At 33.4% G+C, this 21,039-nt stretch overlaps 2 protein-coding genes across 6 annotated transcripts; one reads left to right on the top strand and one right to left on the bottom strand.

The window, feature by feature from the left end:
* Positions 1-239: 239 nt before the first annotated feature.
* On the top strand, positions 240-5,229 carry LOC132907139 (squamous cell carcinoma antigen recognized by T-cells 3-like). Of its 2 annotated transcripts, none has more exons than XM_060959914.1 (6): positions 240-820; positions 915-1,096; positions 1,173-2,050; positions 2,142-2,820; positions 2,902-3,049; positions 4,798-5,229. In XM_060959914.1, exons 1-6 carry the CDS (start codon positions 385-387, stop codon positions 5,217-5,219), a joined length of 2,745 nt encoding a protein of 914 aa, XP_060815897.1. In that variant the 5' UTR covers positions 240-384; the 3' UTR covers positions 5,220-5,229. The 2 variants fall into 2 exon arrangements, with proteins under 2 accessions (XP_060815897.1, XP_060815906.1); XM_060959923.1 differs by lacking the exon at positions 4,798-5,229 and adding an exon at positions 4,177-4,444.
* A 211-nt stretch (positions 5,230-5,440) lies between these two features.
* Positions 5,441-20,733, bottom strand: LOC132907220 (uncharacterized). Of its 4 annotated transcripts, none has more exons than XM_060960107.1 (4): positions 20,394-20,733; positions 11,945-12,202; positions 7,629-7,974; positions 5,441-6,210 (listed from the first exon to the last, which is right to left on the bottom strand). In XM_060960107.1, exons 1-4 carry the CDS (start codon positions 20,400-20,402, stop codon positions 5,837-5,839), a joined length of 987 nt encoding a protein of 328 aa, XP_060816090.1. In that variant the 5' UTR covers positions 20,403-20,733; the 3' UTR covers positions 5,441-5,836. The 4 variants fall into 4 exon arrangements, with proteins under 4 accessions (XP_060816090.1, XP_060816081.1, XP_060816106.1 ...); XM_060960098.1 differs by lacking the exon at positions 20,394-20,733 and adding an exon at positions 17,092-17,289; XM_060960123.1 differs by lacking the exon at positions 20,394-20,733 and adding an exon at positions 16,950-17,085.
* Between the last annotated feature and the right edge of the window lie 306 nt (positions 20,734-21,039).

The following is a 21,039-nucleotide window of genomic DNA, read 5'->3' as shown; positions in this document are numbered from 1 at the left end:
TTCCTAATAATAATTTAGTTCTTTTTTATGATACCAATTTGAAATCTTTTTAATATATAGATATGCTAACGGCATAGTAATTTTCTTTAGAAAATTTAGTTAATGAAATATTCGATTTTTATCATGTAATCCTTTATTTTGTAGTATGTTATAGTTAATGGACTTTAAATTCGAATCGAGTACCACTCTTAACGCACATGCGCAGTGAAGACAGCTGTCAGACATAAAGATTCGCATAAAAACATCAAAACATAACCTTTTATCAACGTGTACAAGCTATTAACGTGCAGTGAGCATTATTCGTTTTCGGTTTTTTCTACCACGTATTTTTGTTGATACAAAGTAAAAATTTACAATTCTCCACAAAATTTATTGCGAATTAAAATGGAGGAGATGGATATAGGGAACGAAGAAAATAATGATAAGAGTTCACCTGAGGAATCAGTGGACAACGAAAAGAACGAATCAATAGAGATTAAAGATGAACCCGAAGAAGACATGGATAATGAGGTTGATGATGATCAGGAGTCTGAAGAGGACGATGAAGAGGATGCCGACGAAGCAGAGGTTAAAGCTTTAGAAACTTCTCTCGCTCAGAATCCGTATGATTACACGAGTCATGTAGCCCTTATCAACAAATTGCAAAAAATGGGCGAATTAGAACGATTACGTGCTGCTAGAAAAAATATGAGCACCAAATATCCATTGAGTTCTGAGCTCTGGCTGTCTTGGATGCGCGACGAAATTAAATTAGCTACCACACCAGAACAAAAAGCTGAAGTAGTCAAACTATGTGAAAGATCAGTCAAAGATTATCTCTGTAAGTTTTGCTTTCAATGTAATCAATTTATTACGTATATTTTACAAATTGATTGTACATTAAAGTACGTTATACATTAAATTGTTTACTACAGGTGTGGAAGTATGGTTAGAATATTTGCAATTTAGTATTGGTAATATGGGTACTGAAAAAGATGCAGCAAAGAATGTTCGGCAGTTATTTGAACGAGCATTAACAGATGTTGGGCTACATACTATTAAAGGTGCAATAATATGGGAAGCATTTCGTGAGTTTGAAGCTGTGTTATATGCATTAGTAAGTATAGAATAATAAAAAAAAATTCTTAAAATTCTCTTGGGACATGTTTTACATTTACGTTTTAAATATTTAGATTGATCCTTCAAATCAAACTGAAAGAAAAGAACAATTGGAACGTATTGGTAACCTATTCAAAAGACAATTAGCTTGTCCTCTTTTAGATATGGAAAAAACGTATGAAGAATATGAAGCATGGCGCTATGGAGATGGTGCAGAAGCTGTTATTGACGATAAGATTGTTAGTGGAGGATATGAAAGAGCGCTATCAAAGCTTAATCTGCGTTTACCATATGAGGAGAGAATTGTTTCCGCCCAAACTGAAGAAGAACTTCTAGATTCGTATAAAATGTATTTGTCATATGAGCAGCAAAATGGAGATCCTGGACGAATAACTGTTTTGTATGAAAGAGCAATTACTGATCTCAGTTTAGAAATATCAATTTGGCTTGATTATCTCAAGTATCTAGAAGAAAATATCAAAATTGAATCTGTCTTGGATCAAGTGTACCAAAGAGCTACAAGAAATGTTCCATGGTGTGCAAAGATATGGCAAAAATGGATAAAATCATATGAAAAATGGGACAAATCAGTATTAGAAGTTCAAACATTATTAGAAAATGCTCTAACGACTGGATTTTCTACTGCAGAAGAGTATCGAAATTTGTGGATGACATATTTGGAATATCTGCGGCGCAGACTTGATCGATGTTCTTCTGATGAAAAAAAGCAGTTAGAAATATTACGTAATACTTTTAATAGAGCTTGTGAACATTTGGCTAAATCATTTGGTTTAGATGGAGATCCCAATTGTATTATATTACAATATTGGGCAAGAACTGAAGCCATACATGCTAATAACATGGAAAAAGCTAGGTCATTATGGGCCGATATTTTATCACAAGGACATTCCACAACAGCATCTTACTGGTTAGAGTATATTTCGTTAGAAAGGTAATTTCTTGTATTTATTTTTAATGAGTCTAACAGTTTATGATATGTTACATTCTACTTTGGATTTCATAATAAATTTTTGTTTATGTAGATGTTACGGAGATACAAAACATTTAAGAAAATTATTCCAAAAAGCCTTGTCGTCGGTAAAAGATTGGCCAGAAAGTATAGCGAATTCTTGGATAGATTTTGAACGAGATGAAGGAACACTAGAACAAATGGAACTATGTGAAATACGAACAAAAGAAAAATTAGATAAAGTTGCTGAAGAAAGACAGAAAACACAACAAATTTCTAATCTTGAATTATCGCCATCACAAAACAAGAAAGCGTATAAAAGAAAACAAAAAGATACTGGTAAATGGAAGAATTTAGGAGCTTATCCGATAAAAATTATGAAAGTTGAAACACAGTTAAAACCGAAAATAAGAGAAAGCCATCTGAATTTCGAACAGAAAAACGACGTTGATATTGAAGAAAAAGAAATTGCTGAAGTAACCAAAACGAAACTAATGAAGGAACTACAGAAGGAACCAAACATTCCTCCACCACCTGGTTTTAAAGCACCAGAAAGTGAACAAATGGAAATAGATTATGTACATGAAGTGGACGATAAAATCTCAGTTTTCATAAGTAATTTAGATTATAGTGCGAGTGAAGAAGAAGTCAGAAATGCTTTAAAACCGGCTGGACCGATTACAATGCTTAAGATGATCAGAAGCTATAATGGACGTAGTAAAGGATATTGCTATGTACAACTCAGTTCCAAGGTGCAAATTATATTTTTTGTTAATAATAGAATTACATAAGTATATATACAGAATGTTTAATTAAGAATATTACTTTTATAGGAAGCAGTTGATAAAGCTTTGGAATTAGATAGAGTTCCTATAAGAGGACGGCCAATGTTTGTTTCAAGATGCGACCCAAACAAAACAACACGAGAATCTGTTTTTAAATATAGTTGTTCTCTAGAAAAAAATAAGCTTTTTGTTAAAGGTAGGTAATATCTAACCCTCAGTTGATGTTCTTGGAATATAGACGATCCACAACTACCTCAATCATTTATTTCTTGATTGCTAGTTATTAGCTCGACTTTTTAAAAATTGTATGGATGTAGCAAACATTTTTATACTTGTGTTGAGATATTAGTCATGTTTTGAATCCTAGTTGTTAACTGTTTTAATCACATTTGGATTCAACATAACAATTGTGTTATTTCTTGAAGAATAAATAATGTTTAAAATATCTAAAAATTTAACATCTACGAGATTCGTGGAGATCGAAAACAATTTATTAAATATAAGTAATGCTGAGATATTGACTGAATAAAAATGATGAGACTTTCGATAATATTCAAGTTAAAAAAGAACATCTCTATTAAGGAAGAAGATAAAAGATATTTTTATGATTGTAATCACCTAAAATGACATACTAAGATGTCTCCCATAAATTCTCGTATAAGTTCTAGAATCTAAACTGAAGACACATATTAAAGGAAGGCTTGCAGTAAAGGAAGCTACTGAATTAAAAACCTAACTATATCTTTCATATCATTATGAGATATACACAGAGACTATAATATTCATATAAAATTGTAAGAAGGACTATTCTCCTTATGGTTATACAATTGCAGATAAAATGATGGTTGGATTTCATTCAGCGATACAGACTAAAAAATTTTACGCCTATGAGATTCTGGAACATATTTCATCAACTCTTTCTATATACTGGCAAGATTGTAAATCTAGAACAATTTGGATTAGGTTTACTTTATCAGAAGAAATAAGAAAATAGTTTTCTTAGTTTCGTTTTTCCGTCCACAATATTATGAAGCAAAAATCAATTGCTTATAAAAATTGTAATAAAATAAAACGCAATAAAAGTATACTATTTATTCGTGCAATCGTAGAATTAAACGATATTCATTTGCAATTTTTTATATCTCTCATTCTGCTATAATCACATTATATTATTATGCTGATACAAATTTGAATATGAGAAAAAGACAATTTATACAAAAAACAAAATTTTTAATCTGATCAAGAATCAAATAAAGTAACATTATAATATTTTAATACCATGAGAGATTCCTCAAAAAATTAGAGAATTACTAAAAATTACAGATGATCCAATACATGAGAAGGCTCACCCAGCAAAAAGGCGACGCTGCAAAGAATGTCCAAGCAAGCTTGACAGAAAATATTCTACATGTTGCATGAAATGCAAAAAAACAATCTGTAAACAACATTCGTTGCGACCAATTTATTGTTTCACTTGCATCGAAAGTCTATAAAAGTTATCGTACTATACTATGCTAGTATTCCAAAAAAGATAATATTCCATCAATACCAAAGTGATTAGATTTATTAATAAAATTTTAGTTTATACTTGTTTGTATTTCTTTTTAAATATTATTTTCAGTCATGTACACCACATTATTTAGTAACAATATAATAATATAATTAAGAAAAACATATCTTTACTTTTTATTTTATTTTATCGTTCTTTTCGTAATTACGTAATAATGAAATTTTTGTAAAAAGTCCGCTATATGTCTCATGTAACCCACATGATTGATCATAACGATTATGCTAGAAATGCTATTCACTCCCCCTACAAAATAACCGATCCTAATTGAACTTACAATAGCAGTTATCAATATATCACGATATCAACTGAGGGTTTAAATTAATGTTTAAAATTGTAATTTTAGAAAAGTATATTTATTTTTATAATATGATTAGGACTTCCGGTATCAACGACAAAAGAAGATCTTGAAGAAATTTTCAAGGTTCACGGGTCATTGAAGGAAGTCCGTATAGTCACTTACCGTAATGGCCATTCTAAAGGACTGGCTTACGTTGAATTTGTGGACGAAAACAGTGCTGGGAAGGCACTTCTGGCTATTGATGGAATGAAAATCGGTGACAAAATAATTAGTGTAGCCATAAGCCAACCGCCTGAACGCAAAAAGGATCCCATTAAGTCTCTAGGTGGTACTACAGTAAGCAGAACTACATTTGGTACGCCCAGAACATTATTATCTATGGTACCTCGTACTGTAAAAACTGCTGCTACTAACGGCAGTGCAATTGCAACTGGAAATGGTGCCGTCCCAAAAATGAGCAATCAAGATTTTAGGAATATGTTATTGAATAAAAAATAATTTACTACAACGTCACTCATTTCCTCAATCCTTGTCTATTTCAAGAACTCTCTATGCTTTAAAGAGTGTGTATACATCAGAAGAGTATTAAAATTACACATTATTTAAACTACGATCTAGTGGAAAAGGATCCCTTGTGAATTGTTCTTTCTTTAATGTATTATTTAAGACATTATTTTGGAAAAGAAGATGTAAATGAAAGGAAGACTAAGAACCACAAATTCTTAGAAAATAAATATGTTTAATGTAAGAAAGTTTATATATACAGAATGAAAATGCATGTGCAAGTGAGCGCGTATTACTCTAAACGCAAACGAGAACTTCCTCATCATGCATACATCACAGTGTCAAATATACATTTACCGTACAGATACGTACGATAGAAAAATCGTCCGAATTATTACAAGTGAAAAATCAAATAAGAAGGAAAGTCGTATCGCAAATAACAATAAATCAGGGTGACCATTTTTCTCAATATTAAACAAGAATTCTTCTTCTGTGTATCTTGTATATATATACCGTATAAAATTATATTAAAAAACATTGTAAAATTTTTCAAAAGACAACGTATACAAAATTATTTTTTGGTCACCCTACATTGAAATACAAATATTCTTCTACAACTGCAATGGTGCATTGAACGTGTTGTGTTTTTTATGCCTCGGTGGAGCGACAGGTGGACTTTCAGGTGTCAGCAACCGCCTCGTCATAAGCCACTTTTTGGCTCGGCCAGAGTGATAATAATACGAGTAAAGCAATGCCATAGCCGCCAGCACAACCAGCAGGCACGTACCAGCGATAATGATACTGAATAACCAATATGGCCCACTTGGTTCTGGCACCAATGTTGTGTCTGTTGGCGATTTTTCTTCTGGGATGGATTTCGTCGGTGGTTCTGCTGGTGGTCGAGGTGAAAGAGGCTCCACGTCATCTCCGATGCTAATATCAGCACAAGCACGAAATTCCTCTTGAGGACCACAACCCACGGCTCCTGTGCGGACATAGTGTTTGTATACTTTCATAGTTTAATATTTTATGTATTTTTTAATGGAATTATGTGCAACTTTTTCTTTATAATTCGTGTATTTATCATTTTTATATATTTATTCTGTACCAAAATTATTTTGCAAATCTTATCCTCATAATTCACGATGTACAATGGTATATTGTATAGGGTTTCAAGGTTTATTTAATTTTTCTGATCTGTTTTCGATACATTGAGATTTAATCGCAAATAATGTTGAAAGTAAAATTGTTAAATTACATCGTAATTATTGTGGATGTAAACTAACGTATTTAGATTTCCTAAATACATTATTAATATATTAAAATATATTATTATATGTATATTAATATTAGAAATAAAGTTGAAATAATGTTTGTATATGAAATTTGAAGATAATAAAATGGTTGCTTAAAGATGAACTTCATCGAGAATATTAATTGTTCTGAAGCAACCATTTAATGTGAATATTATGTAATATTTAGTAATTTAGTACGTACATGTATCTATTAATAGTTGAAACTTTCCATCGTTACTTCGATAGAATACTAATATTATTTACTTATGTAATAAGAATTAGCTTGACAAAATATTTAGCTTCAATACGAACTAAGAAATTACTTGTAGTTATTCTTGAAAACTTACAAAATATATATCTTTTCATATCAATAATAGATTTTTCAAAATCCATTTAAGAGTATTTATTAGTATTAGTAGTTTGGTAGTACGTCTAGTAACAATTAATATTCACATTAAAATATTTCCTAAATTAATGAATTCTCATATAAATAGCTTGATATAACTTATTTATCAATTAAAGCATGTATAATTCCATTTCAAATAACCAACTTTTTACGTTTCCTAGAAAAAGAAGATATTTTAGAAATTTTCTCTCGCGCTATTTATTGATGACTAAAAATATCGATTAATTTTACGTTCAAATTATAGCCTTATATAGCCTCAGCATTTCTATTTGATTTCTTTAAAACGTGAAAAAGTAATTCAATTTATCCTACTTTATTCTTCGTATAATTAACGATTTAATCGTTTTCGCTCCTTCGAACAAACGCTTCATTCAACAAACTTTTCTCAATAACCCTAAAATCCAATCTCTATGCACCGCTTCAACAACAATCTCTTCGATACCTATGTGAGGTCGAAGCTTTTGTCGCAAACGGCGTCTCTCGAATATGCATCCTGCCCGGTGGCTGGAACAAAACGCGGGTTAATGTTCGTCCCGGAATTACGTGGAACAGAGATTCGTTCCAGTGAAAAACTCGTGCTCAAGTACGGTTATTCAAAGATAGCGCGACAACTATCTGCTCGCATTCGAATTTCGAGTGCGCGAGAAGCATCGTGAATACAATATTGTCGACGAGTAAAACCCTGAAAACGTCGTACAATACCTGTTCCGTTTCCACAGTCGCCCCAATTATTTCCAGCCACGTATCTCCATTGAAAGACGCATTGGGCGCAAGTCAGGTCGTCTGGTAGTTTATAGAAAGCCTCGAAAATTTTGTTTCCAGGCCCGGGATAATATCTGATCGATTCGTTCTTCGAGCGTAGCAGGTGTTGGTCTAGACATTCCTGATCAACTTCCTTGCCCTTGTAGGTCATCGAGCACGTGCGAAACTCGAAGTAACCGTGATGGTTGGCCGTAAGTTCCACGCGAACCGGTATCACCGAACCTGTTCGATATTTCCTTACTATCACTCCGTTTCCGAATTTGCCACCGGTCTCGTGCAGACGAGGCTGTAACGATACAGTTTTCTTTTCTTTTTCAGGATAACTTCCAGAAAGTTTTCTGTGAAACGTAATGATTCGTTGCGAATTGCTTTGGTCTTTGTTAGAGAAGATACGCGCTCTACGTGTACATAGGAATTTTGATTACCTTTGTTTGTAATTAATTGTCGATTATCAATTTATATAATGTTTAATGTTTAATATTGACATAATAATTGTAGTATAATTATAATATTTAATTTGTATTTATCATATAATATTATATTTATATATTTATATAATTATAACATTAAATAGTTATATCAAATATTATAATTATGTTTAATATAAGCAGAGCATGTATATGTACGTAGACACTTGATCCCTAAAGAAAACTTACTACTTTTACAAAATGTAGGATTATGGTTGCCCGAGTTACTTTTGGATCTTGATAGAAGTTTGAACTTCACATTGAAGATTATAAATCTCTTGGAAGAAACTTTATATTATACGTGAAAAATGAATGATGCACGTAACACGTTACGAAGCCTAACTTTGGAAAGTTATGAGATACATTACAGTTTGGTGGAAGTAGTTACGAAAATACGATCGTAAAATTCCTAATAATTACGTTCTGCTATCCAGTTAACGAGATGTAAAGTTGGAGAAGAGTAAGTCGTAAAAGGTTTCTATGAGATTTAAGTGTGTTGATATAATCGATTACAACAATCGAAGGAATATCTTTTAGTCAATGTTGAATTCATAGGAGATGCGAATGAACATCTTTGAAAGATCTAAAGCGGTATTATACTATTATATTGACAATAATATTATCGTTTGCAAACGTTTTTACCGTATTATATAATTTCTTAAATTTATTTTGAACTCCCTTTTATTTCGTAAGATTAAAGTATTATAATCTATTTTATTCATTTATCGAAAATATAGAAATTTGCAGTTGCAATTAACTATAAAAAGCCTATATATACATATGTGCCAATATATTAAGCGACTATTACGTTTAACTACTTGATTTAGTTAATTTCCATCGTTGTAATTAGAATTCGTTCAACTTCGGTGAAAATCGTTTCTTGTTTAACTTTCACATTTTATTCGTTGCATCGTCAGATTTGTTCAGGCTATGGAACTCCTGTATATTTTACTAAAAAAAAAAAACTGTTTAAATTGCGGGAAACAAAATAAACCAAGTTTAAACGAATAAACCGCAGGATGCGAAGTAAAGCAATTTGCACGCGTTGAATGTACAAAATTCGAATGCGAGTACAATCGTTTTTGTTCAATTCATGCATATAAATTATCAAAAATAGCCAAAAGCAAAGTATTTGTCGTATCGTTTAATTAAAATAATCCCGATATTTAAATAAATAATTAAAACGTATACATTCTATACCACTTTATTCCTTCCAATTCTCGTCGGATAATACTTTTTTCCCTTTTATTCTCCTATTTGACAATTAAACAAGAAAATGTAAGCTTGTAGTTCTGTAAGGTATATATTTTCGGGGATGGTGTTGAAACTCGTGGTATTGTTACAGCGGGCGTATGTCCACCCGACAGACCGGAAAACCGCAAATAGTAATTTATTCTATGTCGTAAGAATGTTGCCAGGTGATAATTACACGAAACCTCACAATGGAATCGTCTCGTCCGATGCATCTGCCTTTCTTCTTTTTTACGATTTAATGCTAGTTTTTATTCAATGTTACAATGGTTTACTTTTCTCTTTTATCTTTCTGTGTTAACCGAACAATACGATAATCGAGAGATACAGGCAACGTTTACGTATTTTAACAGTAAGTAACTTTCTTTCTTGCATTTTTCCGATTTAATGTTATTTTCTTATTTGACGTTAGAGTGGTTTACTTTTCCATTCAATGTTTCCGTGTCGAGTATGCGATACGCCGAGCAAAAGATACGCTGAACGTTTTCATCTAATAATAAGTAAATGTTTGACTATAATTACATTACTGTTAAGTCAACTTATTGCGAATGCATACAACGCATAACGAGTGTAAAGATATGCTGATTAATAAAGTCGGATAATAATGAATTGATAGTGCGCGGTTGCGCTGGGGGAAAAAGCGAATTCACGAGCAGAGGAAAGCTCTTTAAACAATTCAACTTTTTCCGCCGCCACCCTTCTTTTTTATGTTTGCAAGCAAAATAGAGGCATAGCTTGTCCCAGTTACGTGACTAACGCTCGTATATATTTAGTGGAATTTTCCATCGTGAGGTTTAGGTAAACTAAAATCAGGTTTTTGACTAAAAAATAGACAACTTTAACCGTTCGGATAGAATAAATTTACTTACCCTGAATATAATTATCCGTTGGCGAAACAGAATTTTAGACGAAAATCGCAAATGAAAGAAATCGTAATCAAAACTAGAATCAAATTTAAAGTTGAGTTGAAGTTTTAAGACGATAGGAAGACGAAAATTTAAGCGAGAAAACGAAATTATTTCTTCTCTAACAAATCTCTGTTATTTCATTTTCCACGTCGTTATTACATCGAATTAAAATTTCGATATGAGAAGAATACTAAATTTTAAGTGGAAACGTGAAATTGTTAATTTTCTCATAAATTCTTTTCTCTTCCGTCTCCTAACGTTATTACATCGAATCAATTTAACGTGCCAAACAAATTTTAAGCAGAGATGGAGAGCACAGTGCGTGAAATTGATCGATGGCGCGCAATAACGATAAAAGTTGTTCGATCCTATGAGCGAACATTTTTTCCAGCAGTTTTCAACGCCGTTACACGCCTGATGCTCTGTGTCGTTATTTGGGTCATTTGGCCTGCCGATTCCGCGCTACGCTTCCTTATAAGAATTTCAAGTGCTTCAAATTTAATACAGTTAGGCTCCAGTTCGCGTAGGAGTTGAGGCTTCCTGGAAAAGTCCCGTTGGGTAAATTTCGATTCGACAACTCAAGTGTGGACAAAATGAGAACGAGGAAGTAGCCATTTTTGGCATACCGACGAGATGTTTAAAATTTATTCAAATTTATTTTTGTGCGGCAATAGATTATCGTTTGAAACTTGAAAACTATATATGGAGATATCCTATTTGAAATTGACGCTAATCTGAGATTACAAAATTAGTAGCTCAGAATTATAACAGGACAATCGTCGTTCGAAATGTGTTGAGAGAAACTCCCGAGAATCGTCTTGTAATTGGCCCTCGCTATCTTGTTCATAGTATATATTTATATGGTAATACATATATATATATATTTGCATATGTATCATAATTAACTAAATATATATAATATAACTACGCGAAACTTATTTAGCTTGGTTGCATTTTGTACACTTGTTGAATTTGTCAGGTAACAATTTTATATACACGACCATATTAACGTGGATTATGTGTATTAGAATCGTCGATTTTAAATTAAAAGCAAACCTTTTCATCGATCCAAAAAGTTCAATTTGAATCGTTCGTTTCCCTGTTATTGTCACGCGTGTTATCCAACTACGTTTCATTTCCAAATACGACAAATAGACTACATGTCACCGGGAATAAAACGATTTGAAATATTTGTGAAAGCTAGGTAATTACTATTACGTGATAATATATATGTAATAAATATACAAAGATATTTAATTTATTTTATTTGTTACATGCGAAATTATTTTCCTTTATTTTTTAAAAGAGAAATTAAAGCCGGAAGAAAATAATTATATTTAATCTACACACTCGTAACTATCGAACACCAAACTTAATTATTCGTCAACTATCATAATTTCACACGTTCGGAATCATTTGTTGGCGATAATATTCATTGTATCTTTTGCAACTATATTATATGAATTTTAAAGAAAAACTAAACGTGTACGTACACATGTCTCGGTATTCGTGAAAGAAATTTTGTGACAACATGTTATTGTTACACCCTTCCTTTTCTTCCACTTATGTGTACACTTTGTCGTGCATTCTTATCATGCTATGACAGTTCCGTAAAAAATTCATCTCTTACCGTTGGCGCGTCCCAAGCATCGCCGCATATTCCGCATTTTCCCTTATTTCGTTGCCACTGTCTGGTAAATCCTCCGCAATAGCATTCATGGTCGTTGTAATCGTGCGGGGTATCGAAACCATACCTCCACATCGAGGCTCTCGATGGTGGTTCTATCAGTCTTCCATGGGCTGAAACTTGCCGCACGACTAACACGCTCGTGAAGAATAGCAAACTGAAAATCTGGAGACGCATCGTTGCAATGACAAAATCTGGCCCCTGAAATTTTCAATATACACACACGTAAATTTCGTTGCGTTATTATCTGCCAAGTTTTCGTTTAAGTACAACGGAAACTTGATTATTCGAACTAATCGTAACACACGCTGGTCGAATGATCGAATAACTTTGTTATCATATAAGACGTCATTTACTTTGAACTATCTTATAAATATTCGCTTTTAGTGAGAAGCCCGTTTTGAATAAACAATAGCTGAAATTGCAGATCTCTGGTAATTTTTTAAAAAATCACGTTCTTTCAGGTTAATTAACTATTCAGTTTGAAGTAGAAGAAATGAAAAGCTGGCGTACGTACTTTAGAACCTTCGTAATTAACATCTACAAGTGGCTACGGTAAGAAGTAATTTTCCATTTATGTGCATAAAACAAGTAGCTTTAAGTATATCGTTTAAAGACTTCTCACCGATCCCGATTTTCATTAAAAAAGTTAATGCAAATTAAATTTCTAAATTGCTCAAATTTTGAATAACAATGCCAAAGATCAATGTTACTACTTCAGAAAATTTATATTCATCTACGATAACGTGACATGTATTAAAAAAATTAACGAACATTTGAATCCTCTGTAAATTCTCTTTAAAACGCTTTGGAAAAAGCCTGTTTCTGTTCTCTGGAAATTCGAACGAAGCAACATTTGCTTTATTCCATTTATTTTATTTCCCTACCATTCGTCCATTAGACGATCCAAACGCGTTCTAACGAAAACAGAAACACAATTTCTCCGAGACGAGCATTTTGCCTGACACGGATATTTAAACACGAGTAATAAATGAAATTTCATTCCACGAATGATCCGTGCAAAACAAATATTTGAAAAATAGACGATATTTAAATTCATCTCCGTCAAATGTTTCTACAACCATAATTTCTCTGTTCAGCTTCACTTTCGACGATGCGTAACGTTGCGATAATTTTACGTGCACAGTTGCCTCACGTTCAACGACTATAATATCCTCGTCGTAAATACGTTTCAACGAATAACGAGGGAACGATATTCCTAAAACAACATGCAGCAATATGGGGCGCGAGAGGTAAGGACACAAAGTTGCTGGAAAACGAAATTTTAACAAAGCTTTGAAGCTGAACTCGACTACATTTCGCTGGAATGTATCGAGTAAGCTGGAAGGCACCGAGCTACAGTCACAAAGGAGAAACTGGCAAACCGGTTGCCGCAACGCCCGCCATCGGTGTAAAGTACTGTAAACGCGTTATCAGAAGCAACGTGGATATCGTGTGTATCATAAGATATCACCATGACAAAAGTTAATATCGCGAAACCTTTGTGTATGGCCTAGAGACGACGAAACTCGAGAACCGCCGAATATGCGTCTTCTTTTTCCTCTTGTCGTTGTACAAAAATATTAGACAAAAGATAAAGATTATAAATCTTTTAGCCGATTGTCGATATTTGTATCGGTGATTTATAACATTTTTATCGAAAATTAGTTGTTTGGAATTAATTGACAGAGGTTGTAACGATATGCTGGGATACGATTGAATTAAAAGCAGAGTAAGTTACGATCAAATACTTATGTGGAGAGTGAAAAACAAACAGAACGGTTGTAAATTGTAATGATGATTGCTTGGTTAAAGACTAAGCTTAAAGTAGCGTTTATGAACGGAATTGAACGGAGCTATTATTGTTCGAATCGATTTTTATTTACATATATTTTGAAGCGTTGATAGCTGTACAAGCGTTATAGGTGGCAGATTCTTTGTTTTCGATATTTCTTTTGGAAAAGAAGGGCTTCTATTAAAACTCTGTATGCTTCTAGACGTTTTAAGACGTTATTATATTATCGATATTATAATATATTATAAATATGTTACATTATCCGACGTTTAAGAAGACATATTATATTATTTGCTATAGAAGATTGAAAATTCATGATAAAATTCTGTAAACGAATATGATTTATGATTTAATATGAAATATTATATATCCTTATCTTAGTTTCTTTATCTTATTCTCAACTTCATATTTGGAAAAATACATATGTATACCACTGTTCCAACGAATCCTTGATTTATCGTTATCTTTGAATGCTTCTCTAATTAGGTTTGCTACAAATTTGTTATTGGAAATATTAATTTTATAGCAAGTTTTATCCTTTGTTCGCGTTACTTGAGTTATCGGCATATAATGTCTCGTATCGTGCGATAGGACATGAAGCGAACGTCGACAGACAAGTTGAAAGTGCAAAACTTTCGACGTGGAAGTGAACTTTGATAATTTATCAGATGTGAATTTTAAATATCTAATTTTCTTCCTGCGTAAAGTTTCTAAGATGGAAACTTTACGGGTTACGTTACGGGTTCTCGATTGCCCTTGTAAATTGTTCTTTATTCTACGTTCAGCTATAAAAAATGTTTATTACAACTGTGGTGTATGCGGATAAAAAAATCTAATGAAGCAGATTTCAGAAAGTCGATACTTTTAAGAGAATATTATTCAAACATCTATTCACATATAAAGTATTCGTATATAAAACGTTCTTCTTTCAAAAAAAGAAAAAGAAAATATAAAAAAAAAAGATCATACAAATTGTATATGTATGCAGTAGAACTAACATAAAATTATACTCATTTCCGTAATTAATTACTGTTCTAATATACAATATAATTATTTAGATATTTTAAGGTACAATATCACATTTGGTCAAATAAAAATCCTCTCAATCGCTAAAATACTTTAACCCTCTGCGTCTCGGTAATTCTTATATCATGATCGATTAGCAACTTTGAAACGCGTCTACGACGGTACTTTTTACAGCCAAAAGTTTCGTTTTCTAAAGAAAAGTGTTATTAGAAACCTATATATTGATGCAACAAAAAATTTCTCTCATAAGAATTCCACTTAAATTAATAATAATAAATATACTATGACACGATCCAATTAAATACATATGGAATATTTAAAAAGTAGGTAGCCTGAACGCACGAGAAAGAGAGACACACGATCGATCTATGAAACACGGATCGAAATAGTAATCTAAAGTCTGAAGCGATAGACGCGGGGAAGAAGCGACGACCCGACTCTCCCAGAGAAGCATAGATTCAGAATACATTAAGTTTAATGAAAGATCTGAACCGCACAATATGATATCTCTTCTCGAAGCGAGAAAATTCGAAATCGTGGTCACAGGCTAGGATGAACGAACACGACCTGCGTAGGAATCGGTAGTTCGCGAGGCGAAAATTCACCGCCTGCGAGGAAAATGGAAATTTAGTAGCGCAAACTAGGTTCAAGGGAAAACAAGCAAACTGAAGTCTCCAGCCGTGCAGATGTAGGCGGAGAGGGACGGAGGATAAGGATCGATAATGTAAAGCAGCTCGAGTTCTCGCTACCTGTGCCAGAAATTCGGCTTTCTGTGTTGGAATTAATTAAAAAGAAAAATCCGGAATATCGTTTGCCAAGCCAAGCGAAATCTGTTTTAAGAACGTTATACGTGGGAAATGTTTGCCGGTAATTAGAAGACACGGTGGAAAAAGGAGTGGCAAGGTAAGGTAAATTTATTGGGCGAAAACTCCAGTGTCGATGGCGTCTGATGGAAGTTTGCTCTTTTACCTGTTTTAATTAATGGTCCAAGAAACTGACGAGCAGAGGTTGTGTGGAAAAAAGATATTTAGCGAACAAAGAAGAAAGTAGAAGATCCCTAGTTTTTATAAAGAGAAACGTCGAATGGTCCCGAGAACGTGGATCGATACAGTAAATCAATTTTAGTGCACCAGGTAACAATGCGTAATGTTTAATAGTAAGTTTCGAGTATCACGTTAGCTGGTATGTAGGTCAACGACGAGGTACAACGAGAGTTAAAATCGTTTCTCTTTTTTTTTTTTTACTCGACTGTGCTCCGAGAACGAAGACAAAAATACACGATATTCATTAGAATTTACGATTTAACGTAATTTGGAAATTTCGTGCGGATATAATTCTCACAAGAGAGATATATTGCTGTGGAATAACGTTACAACATTTTGCAAATATTATATATTTTCTGTACTTTATGTGCTAACCTGTCGCCTTATTCGTACAAGACACACGCCCTGTTTGCTCTTCTACGATGATAATCTAAAGTCAACAACCGTACAAAAATTAGAGATAAAAGTGAGTCGAAAGACCATATTTTCATGTTTGAAGATATCGAAAAAAAGGAATTAACCTGCCAGCTACTATTATATGGCTATATAGGCAAATATTATGTGTTTCTATCTCTTCTAAGATTTACTTTTTATACAAAGGACTTATCATATTTCTAAGAGAGATTTTGTTAATGTGCCACTTTACAAAGCATTTCCTCTCTGCTCTTCCCGCATTGTTCACTGTAATAGCATGGAAAGTTACTGTGTTAACGTTAAATTACTGCACCAATACACCATCCTGTTTATTTTATTAAAACACTACTAATAAGCCATTACACCGGTACACGACTTTTTAACATTCAAACATTAAATAACATTTTATATATTACCCTGTTTCATTACTCTCTACCTACCATCCGTATATCCTACCTTGTTAATAATTAACTAACATAGTTGGCTATTTCACCAATAAAATACTCTGCTCGTACACCGTTTCGCAAACATTATTTTACCGCTAATTACTGCACTGCTATATTACTCTATTACCTAAACCAATACATTACCCTATATCAACATGCTCCTTAAACGATCCTCAATATGTTCTACATACGAGACTATTATTACATTCCGAAAGCCACTCTACCCATGCACTATGTTTCTTGCAATCCTTTCTCCCTGCACAATAAAACCCTGCGACTCGACTGTTTCAACCAGCACAGTTCTATGGTAACCGGAACTCGACACCGAACCGGTATTCAGGGTCAAAAGTCTGGTTGTACACGTACCGTGTGCGCGAAAGGAACGAAGGCGCAGCTCTGTCTGTCGGGACGATACACGACTCTGGCATCTGCCGTCGTCGAATCAGACCCACGGAGAAGGCCCAGACTCCAGACCCCGGTCAGGCAACGACTGAACTCGACTTTACTCGCCGCGATCCACGGACCCTCAGCCACGTGGGAGTAGGTCATTAGAACGAGTCACTCGCCCGTATTCACGCCACGAATCGCCTCGATGATGCGGCCCGACGCGCGAAACGTTCGCCTCTGGCACCGCGTTTCCAATCGCTTCCGCTTGAGGAAGGAAAATGCAGGAAAAGCTCTTCCAAACGGAGTCTGTTGGACGAGAAAAATTTGAATTGCGAGCGATTTGGAGCGGAAGAGCGTAAAACGAGATATACGGATTATGGTTAGATGGATATTTTCTGGAAGTTTGTAGTTTTGTAAATACAATTTACAAGATAGAAGTTGACTTGGAAAATCTTTCATACGTTACCGGTTGTAAATAGTAGCGTACACTTTGAAAGATTTGTATTGCGAGGAATTTGGAGCATTGGAAGGGAAAGCGTAGGGGCAGATATACGCAAGTTACAGTTGAACTGCGGGTATTTGTGGAAATTCGTAGTTTTATAGTAAGTAGAATTTACAAAACTAGATTTAGATAGAAAAATGTCTTGTGTACTAAATATTATAAAGCGTGTGGTATACTTTAAAAAGTTTGAATTGCGAGGAATTTGAAATATATAATTTATAGCGGATATTTATGCAAATTCGTATTTTTGCACTAAATATAATTTGCAAAATAGGATTTAGATGGAGAAATGTTTTTTATATCGAATATTGTAAAAGACATTTTATGTATTTTATATATTTTTAAACACTATATGCATTTTTGTATCTTCAAACTTCCCATAAATTAATATACATCTAATGTCCTGTTCGACGTTTCCTATTTCGGATAGAAAATGAGTATAATACAAATAGTGAAATTCCGGATACAGACGAAATTATTAAAGCAAAGGAAGGTAATGAAGAAAAGTGTTCGATATATCGAGTGAAAGTTCCCATAGCACGAAGCAATAAATTTGGTAAAGAAACGCATGAACAAGTTTCAGGCGTGGAATATGTGCATTGTACACTTTCGATGATAAATCAGCATCTGCGTGCACTTTCAATAATTCTATGATTAAAAAGAAACTGATTTTGACGATATCGTGCGACAGCGAGTCGTAGTAAGCAGAGTATATAGACGCAGATAAATTCCAATGAAACGTTAAAAAAAGTTGATTGACTTTATTTTTAAAACCGAAGCACAAACGCTAGCCGGTGGGAGTTCTTGATGGCTTTCGGTAAATTGCATCGATACAAATTTTCCAATAAATTCTACGATTGAAAAATAAATTATTCTTGAGCAATACTTTCACAGTTCAAAGAATTGAAATCCCGAGCGATTTGTATCAAATAACGTAACAAGGCAAGTTATTCCCTTCTATGGAAAGAAAAAAATAGAAAAGAAAGAAACAATTGCAATAGTTGGTATCTAATATTTAAATCAGGTGAATTTCGATCGCGAATTAATCTCCGAAACAGATATCTTCCAATAGCTTTTAACACGATTGCAAGAAATATCACGTCCTAACGATAGGAACTCTTTGAGAGGACAGAAGATAAATTGATATCGAATATAGGTGAACTGAGACATATCAAAGGGATTTAAACGGCCCCTTTGGAAAAAAGAAATGTTGGAACTTTGCCCAACATTTGTTCCGCGAAAAGCTGCCTTCTCGACACATTTCCAATACCTTCTTTCGAACTTAAAATAAGATCCAACAGTTTCTGGAGATATTTCTTACACGAAACTAAGAACTTCGCTTACTGTAGGCTTTCTATAAAATATCTTGAAAAAGAACAATTTTAACACGTAGCTTTCACTGCAGAATTATCTAAATATATATAGAAGCTATGCTTATTTCCATTCATTTCCTCCGATATGTGGGACGAGAATTGACGGTCTAAACAAGTAATATTCGAGAAAAGAAGGTTACGATCGTAGAAAATGACGGACGTAAAATACGAAGTATCGAATGGTTTTCAGCGATCTTTTATGCAGAAGGAGAAACTAAATTATAATGTTTGGAATCCTTAAGTCGACAATTACGGACGATGACAAATGCAAAACGTTAAACGGATATATTAGAAAAATTTGATTGCCTCTTATCGCAGAATAGAAATTTTATACGTTAAGATTTTCCTCGTAAATGTGCGTTTCCAATTGCTTCTCTTTCTTGGAGGAGGAGTCAATGCCTTGAACGAACGTTTCTGGAGCAGGCAGATCCAAACCGTGAGACACGTAGAAAGATTATTCAACTACCTGTATTAATTCGGTCGTTTATTCGACGATAAAAAGTAATATTTTTAAAAATGACCATATTCCGCGGTTAATATTAATCAAATATTCAAGAAACAATATTCGTAGAAGTCAAGTTCTGAAGCAACTTTTCGATTTAATATCAGATAGATGCCAGAGCTTCTTCTGAATATTCTGTAACAGAATTACTGAAGCAGAAAACCGCAAGCATTTCACAAAGGAAATTAATTTTTTGTTATAGGAGATGAAAATAATAACAGTAAATTTTATAAAACGCGCAAGAAGTTGTACAAGAGATTGTATTTCAAGACAGCGGTGCACAAAGGATACTTTTATTGTTTGCAAAAGATGCGAACTCCAAAGGAATATTGATAAAGCCGACAACTAAAAATTAACAAATATTCTTGGTGAAAATATTACTAAAATCTTTAGTAACAAAATTGTCAAGCCGATTGGTAGAAAGATCGATGCGGTTGTAAATAGGTTTCAGAAATCGAAATTCTAACGAAACAGAGCATAATCGAAATCATTTCGTATGGTAAAACGTTCTGAAGAAAAACTCATGCATATAGCAACATTGAAAGTTAATGAGAATATTATTATTCGTTATAATTTCAACTGGCATTTGACATGGTTATATTAAACATAAAAATTTGATTTATTTGCTAATTTACTGGTCATCGATGTAACGCAAAAGCGATCAATTCAAAATGAATGATTTATAATCTCTAAAAAAATTACTCAAGACCGATACATTCTCCATTATAATTACTGTACATTTCTCGTAATTGGTCAAATTTTGTTTCTCTCAAAACAAGTATTTTTTTCAAAATCTCAGTTTTAACTACTCTGATAGATATAAATTTACATTAATCGTGTACAGTTCTACTTTCGAGAATATTTGACGAAGAAATATACAATTGCAGAATAGAGATAAACGTACCTGTTGCATATTCTAAACGAACGTATTTCTAGGCTGAAGTGTTTCTTTGCCACTCGTAAAAGCGTCACTTTTTCTGCGACACGGAGCACGAAGATGTTGGAGAAGGAGAAGAATGTCGGTCGTTTCAAACGCTTATGGTCGATTCTAGTCTGCTCGGTTTCCCAAAGACACGCTCTTTGAGCATTTGATATGCTCTTGTCGTTCTTGGTTTTCCGCGCGACGTAAATTTATTTGATGCCACCTTACTTCGTGGTTTCTGTCGAAATCGTTACTTCCCATTCAAATATTTGCCCCACTCCTCTCTTTTTATCGTGCAGCTGTCTAAATTCCACGATTCTTCTCTTGTTTCTTTTCTTCGCTAGTTTACACGAAAATAATGCAGCAGAAGACGGAATATATTTATATCGAGTAATATTTGAAACAGTTAATTTTAATTTTTGCCTTCGTCAGTATATAGATACTTGTCCCACTTTTAAAATTTACGAAACTTTATAATTCGTCAAAAATTATCGCTTTATTCATTTTGACGTAAAATATCAGAATTATGTTTGAAACAGAATAATTTCCAAAGAAGAAAAGAAAATCAATGGTTTTATTTGGATGAAGTTTTAATATCGTTCTTGATCAGCAAGATCGTGTATATAAT

Source organism: Bombus pascuorum, chromosome 1 (assembly GCF_905332965.1).
Source record: "Bombus pascuorum chromosome 1, iyBomPasc1.1, whole genome shotgun sequence".
Taxonomy (NCBI): domain Eukaryota; kingdom Metazoa; phylum Arthropoda; class Insecta; order Hymenoptera; family Apidae; genus Bombus; species Bombus pascuorum.
This window is presented reverse-complemented; position numbering and strand designations above follow the sequence as displayed.

Bases quoted from the DNA above. Each gene is read 5' to 3' on its own strand.
- LOC132907139 (XM_060959914.1), top strand. From the start codon at position 385: ATGGAGGAGATGGATATAGGGAACGAAGAAAATAATGATAAGAGTTCA. The intron at 1,097-1,172 runs GTAAGTATAGAA...TTAAATATTTAG, and splicing joins AAGCTGTGTTATATGCATTA to ATTGATCCTTCAAATCAAAC. The intron at 2,821-2,901 runs GTGCAAATTATA...TTACTTTTATAG, and splicing joins ATGTACAACTCAGTTCCAAG to GAAGCAGTTGATAAAGCTTT.
- LOC132907220 (XM_060960098.1), bottom strand. From the start codon at position 17,274: ATGACCTACTCCCACGTGGCTGAGGGTCCGTGGATCGCGGCGAGTAAA. The intron at 12,203-17,091 runs GTACGTGTACAA...TGAAAATTTCAG, and splicing joins TCGTTCCTTTCGCGCACACG to GGGCCAGATTTTGTCATTGC. The intron at 6,211-7,628 runs GTATTGTACGAC...ATGTCCGCACAG, and splicing joins CGACTGTGGAAACGGAACAG to GAGCCGTGGGTTGTGGTCCT.